The sequence below is a fragment of the Petaurus breviceps genome, unplaced genomic scaffold (assembly GCF_028583685.1).
Source record: "Petaurus breviceps papuanus isolate PSGF00001 unplaced genomic scaffold, PetGlider_PUasm1.0 229, whole genome shotgun sequence".
Lineage (NCBI taxonomy): Eukaryota > Metazoa > Chordata > Mammalia > Diprotodontia > Petauridae > Petaurus > Petaurus breviceps.
In genome coordinates this window covers 5703036-5709576 of record NW_027185903.1, presented here as the reverse complement: position 1 = coordinate 5709576, position 6541 = coordinate 5703036, and the positions used below count along the sequence as shown (strand labels likewise).

The 6541-nt window shown below is 41.1% G+C and overlaps 1 protein-coding gene across 1 annotated transcript in view; it reads right to left on the bottom strand.

The window, feature by feature from the left end:
- IL7R (interleukin 7 receptor) overlaps positions 1 to 6541 on the bottom strand; it is a 31457-nt gene that overhangs the window by 15712 nt on the left and 9204 nt on the right. Inside the window, exon 3 of the mRNA XM_069096129.1 lies at positions 1708 to 1868. Coding sequence (XP_068952230.1) covers positions 1708 to 1868 — 161 coding nt within the window. The remainder of the gene's footprint in view (positions 1 to 1707; positions 1869 to 6541) is intronic.

Genomic DNA, 6541 nt, shown 5'->3' with positions numbered 1-6541 from the left:
TCTTCCACTAAAAATCTCAGGATCTAAGCCCATTCCTCAAGGACTTTTCCCCTTTCCCTATTCCTCTCCCTTTTTCCTTCCATTTAATGACTCCTCTTTGCCCATAAGTCAAGTCTATTTTTTTTGGCAAGGCAATCAGGGTTAAATGACTTGCCCAGGGTCACACAGCTAGTAAGTGTCAAATGTCTGAGGCCACATTTGAACTCAGGTTCTCCTGTCTCCAGGGCTGGTTCTCTATTCACTGCACCACCTAACTGCTCCAAATCAAGTCCATTATTCAGGATCTTCTGCAATCTGGTGCCAAACAATTCAATGAATTCAGTTCAACTAAATTTGAGAAATGTGAATTGCTTAACTGAGTTAGGCTGCTGAGGACCCAAAGAAAAATAACACATCCTGGAACTTGAGGCATTCTACTTGGAAGGACATAAAGCACGTGAGCGTGTACACACACACACACACACAAATATAAGAGTTGGAGGAATGAAAACGAGAGATCCAAAGTGTCTAAGAATATTTGAGGAGGGAAAGATCATTTTCAGCTGAGGGTCTCAGGGAAGGCTTCATGGAAGGGGCTGCTTTCCCTTAGTAGAATCTTAGCTCCTTGAGGGTGGGGATTTTCAGATTTTGTCCTCCCTCCCTCCCCACCATGGCTTAGTACAGTGTTTGGCATAGGTTCCCTGACTTGAAAGTCATCTTTCTTTCTATTATGCCAAGTTAAAGCACTAAATAAATAAATATAAAATAAAATAAATTTACTATTATTTGGCTCTGTTGACACACTGATGGGCATCAGTAAGCAACTAGTTGTTTATCTGAATCAGCTGGTTACCAAGTAATTAATCTCACATTAATGTGTATTTGATAAAAGTTAATAATGATTGTTCAATAACTAGCCAAGTCAATTAAAATGGTTAAATTGGAGGTACGTAAAGGCAAAAACTTAGAATAATAGACTTCCAACAGAAGGAGATTAATATTCCCAAGTACTTTTATACATTATCTCATTCTAGCTTTATTACAGCACTGTGAGATAGGTATTAAGGTATTTTCACAATTAAGGAAATGGAAGCTCAGAGAGGTTATATGACTTGTCAAAAGTCACACAGCAAATAAGTACCAAAGCTAGGGCTTGAATCTTGTTGGTCTCCTTGTGGCATGCTAAATAACAAAGCAGAAAATACTCTAAGAAGAATAGAGGAAAATGGGGGAAAAGTCGGGAACTGTACTTTGTGGGTGGTAGAAGGGGCAAAGTCTATTCTTTTATTAATAAAAATATTTATTTTTAGCATTCTTTTCTTTTTAAATTTTGAGTTCCACATTCTCTCCCTTCCATTCCCTCCTCCACCCACTAAGCAGACAAGCAATGTATCCATCGTACTAGTGAAATTATACAAAAAAATTAGCCATTTAAAAAATCAAGAAAAATAAAGTGAGGAAATTATGCTTCATTTTGAACAAAGTCCATTCTATAAAGTGCCACTCCTCCTGCCATCTTTTTCCTCAAGAAAATTGTCTCCATCATCACCTCTTTAGGACTTAAGTGGTTTTCCTAGCCCTTTGTCAAAAATCTGAACTCTTGATGTAAACTGCTTTCACAATTACTCAATTGAGCACAATGTAAAGGAATTATGCCTTGGAATAGAGAGTATCTCCAGAAATTTTAACAACCACAACCTTGTCCCTTCCCATTGTGTAAGGGCTTACCTATTCTGGTTATCTTCAATTTTTTGCAATTCACCTTACTTGTTCCAAATATCACACATATCTCACAAGTACCAATCAGTGAAAGTGATCTTGATTTCATAAAATAATCCTTTTCTCTTTTTGTCATCATCTCACATTGTGTGTCGGACATAAAGGCACCACTGTGGAAAGAGATACAGAACCAGTATAAACTTAGGAATTCTTGCTAACAATATTGATCAGTAGATATGATGCTGTCCCCTCATAGCACCCATCCCTCTGCCAGGATTAAGCTGTTAGAAAACTAAAGGTGAGTTCTCTGCCCCTCAACTTCCTAGGTTTGAACATAAACCCAGCCAAACAGCCTTGGCAGACAATCTGGCCAGGGCAAACCAAGGGCAGGTCTGGTGCCCACAAATGACTTTGTGACATTTGAAAAAATAGATTGTGATCACTCCCCATAGAATTTTTTGCATTAAAATGTTTTATTCATGACTTTTATATGACTAATTTTCTGATGACCTCCCCCCTCCATAGAACCCTCCCTTATAAATAAACAGTTAAGTACAACCAAGTGAGACAGTGACTTTTTCTAACAAAAAATGCCCTATTCTGCATCAATAATTCCCAACCAACATCAGGAAGAGGGAGGGATAACATTATTCTTTTTGATTTTTGCTTTTTGGAGGGCAATTGGGGTTAAGTGACTTGCCCAAAGTCACACGGCTAGTAAGTGTGTCAGGTGTCTGAGGCCGCATTTGAACTCAGGTCCTCCTGACTCCAGGGCTGGCGCTCTATTCACTGTATCACCCAGCTGCCCCTGGATAACATTATTCGTAAAGGAAAACCATGCTCCCCTGAGATTAGAGGTAAAGAAAGGCGTGGAACAAAATGGGGATTACGTCAGGGATGCTTTCTCTCCTTTACAGAAAAGTGTATATCTTCAATTGTAGGATTTGGGTTCTGGGTATGACTGAATGATTTTACATATACTCTTCCTTTCATTTTCTTGGTATACTCGTTGGAATATTATGCATTGTTCCTGGACCTCCTGAAGAGGGAACTGTCTGCCTACCTATGAGGTGGCTGAGACTGGGGAATTAATTCTGAGGTATATCTGTCATATTCATATGCAAAATCTCCCACTATCAAACTGCTGTGGTATGTGCTTACAAGTAATTAAATGTAGGGAATTACTTAAAATCACCCCCAATGCAAAATTAAAAAAAATTATTATATATAGTTTATCAATAGACATTTGTTTTTTTTTTAAAGCAATAGGGGTTAAGTAACTTGCTCAAGGTTACACGGCCAGTTATTTCTGGGTGTGGTGCTGAGTATCCAAGGCCGGGATTTGATCCAGGTCATCCCAACACTGGAGCCAGCGCTCTTACTCCCTGAGCCACCTGGCCGCCCCTAAGCAATTGGGGTTAAGTAACTTGCTCAAGGTTACACGGCCAGGTGTTTCTGGGTGGGTGCTGAGTGTCTGAGCCCGGGATTTGATCTCCAGGTCTTCTCAACACTGGAGCCGGTGCTCTTACTCGCTGTGCTACCTGGCCGCCCCATCAATAGGCATTTGTACAAATTAAGGCAACAGTGGTCAAATCCTCTATAATCTCAGTGTAAAAAAATTTGCCAAGTATGTTAATTTTGTTGATACTCCATCTTGGGATTTTGAAAGACCAGGCAAAGGCATATTCACATATAGTTGTCTTGGCTAAGGTAATTTTGAAATGCTGCTACCACCCCCACTTCGGAATTGGGAGTTCCCATTTTGCCATCCATCATCAATCCCCTTATCCTGGCATGATAACCCTTTGAGAGTTTGAATATTTAATTTCCACTCTTCTTGCTAAAGTTACCATCTAAATAGTTGAGTTATAGTATACGTTCAACATGGAACCCTTGGCTGCGTGAGTTCTAGAAAGTGTAGTTTGAAGAAGGCAAAATTATCTTCCTATTCTGCAAGGAGTGCCTGGAGACAGGATGGGGAATTTGAGCTCAGCTCTTCCTGGGCTGATGAGGAAAAAGGGGCAAGCTTACTCTGAAGGAGACTATAGAAGCATCAAGAAGCACACATGAGGAGGAGAAAGAAGCTATGGGAGAAAGGAGCGCCAGATGTCTAGTGCCTTCATCCATACAGGTAGGTGGGGCAAATGGTACAGGAGTGATCAGTGTGGGGAGCTTTGGTAATTTTCTCCCTGGCCAGGAAGCCAGGCAGGCAGCCAGTGTGGTAGATGCTATTCATCCCATACTTCCTTGTTTTACATCCAGATGTAATTCCCTGAAACCCTGGAGTCCTTCATATGATGACACCCTATTAGCATTTCTGTGAAACTCTGTGAAGATTCAACCAGCACAGCCCAACCTGGCCCTAGACATTCCCTGTGATTCTCTCTCATCATTTCAGGCTTCTGGAAAGATAGATTTTAAGCTTTTATAGGATAAATTTTGGCTGTTTGGAAATGATCTCACATATTCTAGTGTTGCTGCTATAGAACCAATTGCTTTTCCTCACTTCTCCCACATTTCATTTGAAATTATGTCTTCACAGAACCTATCAATGACCTTTGGTGAGTTATACCTGTACTACTACTACTACTAACTACTACTACTACTACTACTACTACTACTACTACTACTACTACTACTACTACTACCACTACTACCACTACTACCGTGTTTCCCCGATAATAAGACACTGTCTTATTAATTTTTTTTGGACAGAAAAACACCAGAGGGCTTATTTTCAGGGGAGGGCTTATTTTAATGAACATTGACAGCAATTTTAATAAACAGGTAAATGTGAACAAAAAAATGTACCTTTATTCAATAATGAATTCAATAAAAAACAGGTTGATGCGCTCACTGCTGCAGCTCTGATTGGATGCAGCTCGGAGCGCAGCGTGCGTTTCACGGGGGGGGGACGGTAGCGTGTAGCGCAGGGGATCACCTTCACTACAGTAGCAATCTCAATAGGGCTTATTTTCGGGGAGGGCTTATTTTAGAGAAATCTTACACAGTAAGGGGAGGGCTTATTTTCGGGATAGGTCTTATTATTGGGGAAACACGGTACTACTACCGCTACTACTACTACTACTGCTACTGCTACTACTACTACTACTACTACTACTACTACTACTACTATTTATCTTTTTCCAACAAAAAGCCTGACTACTGATGAAATACCAAGTTGAGTGGTATAAATGCTGACTTTGATACCTTGAAAGATCTCACTACATGAAACTTATATCCACCAGTGTAGGATCACAACCTAACACAACTCATCTATTTCTCCCGGAGAGCCCCAGCTGGAGATGGCACCAAGTGGAGTCATCCTCCACTTTCTGTACTCCAGGTCACCCAGGGCCCACCACCAATCTTTCTGCCAATGTTCCTTTCCCTTTTTCTCCTCCTGACCAGACATTGACCTCATCCCCAACCCTGCCCCTTCTGGAGGGAATCCAGAATTCTTCCCCCATTTGGATTCATAGGCTCATTCATTCCCTACTTCCCAATGGTGGTCAGTTAGTCCCTTTGTTTCCTTCTCCCATCTGCCCTGTGGGACAGAAATTCTCTTGCCCCCTAAAGAATCCTGGGCTTTGCCACCTGTTCTGCTACTGCTGTGCCCTTACGTGCTCTATGCCTTTCCATCTGCCCTGCAGCTGAACCTTCCCCTTTGTGTTGTCTCTTCTAATTAGAATGTCATTTCCTTGAGAGCAGGAATGATCTTATTTTTCTATTTATATGCCCAGCATTTAGCACAGTGCTTGGCACATAGTGTTTAATAAGTGCTTTTTCATATATTCCTTTGTTAGACCCATAAAAGAGACAGTATAGAAATATTGTAAACATGCTATGGGATAAACCCAAATATTTGACAGAGTATAGGGATTGTAGCATGGCTAAAAACTATGCAAGGAAAAGTAGGTTGAATGTTCATCCCATGTGCACACAACTGGTGCTGAAGCAACCAACTGAAAAGTAAAAAAAGTCACTAGAGCCAACCTGTTACTTGGCATGCATCATGTCAAGCAATTTTTTCACGAATTTTTTCCATGACAATGAATTATTTGCATTTACAGTGAATTTTTTTGCATTGTCTATTCATAGTCTAATACATTGTAACACACCCCCTTTCCCTTTACATTGCATTGTACTCTCGAAGCACATTGTCGGAAGCATCATTACAAAGCTGACTGAGCTTTCACACACGTGCCACTGAATTTGCTTGAATGTGTTCCATATCACCGGCATAAACTGATGTCATAACAACAATAACAGCTCACATTCTATTTATGCTACATTTTGTTTTTGCAATAACCCCGGGAAGCGGAGGTATTATGAAAGATGGTGTGATAGTAATGGCAATTAAAGATTCCCCTGTATTGGCTTGGTTTTCAAATTGATTGTGTTAAAACCCAGAGTTTGTTAATCCCACCTGTGGGATGGGCTTGTTGATGTGAAAAGAAAGTCCTGAACTGGGAGGAGCTGGTGATGTAGATTTGGAGAGACACTAGAGAGAGGCGGAAGATCTTTTTGGAAGCAGCACCTCGTGGAGAGAGAGAGACTAAGAGAATTGCTGGTGGCCGCTTTGAATTGCCCTGGACTTTTGAGACCTGCCCCCTGAGCTGCCAAGGACTGAGGAGACATGGCTGTTTTGCTGGTACTTTGTCTGTCTGTTTTGATGTTATTTTGCCAGATTTGTCCACTGGTGAAAGACTGTCCTTTTGTTGAAGAAGTCCTGGAACCTGGCTGTTCGCTAAGAAGGCCTGCGACTGTCCTGCAGACAGAGAGTGAATACTGTCCACTGGTGAGGGACAGTACTGTTGTTGCAGGGGTCTGGAGACTGTCC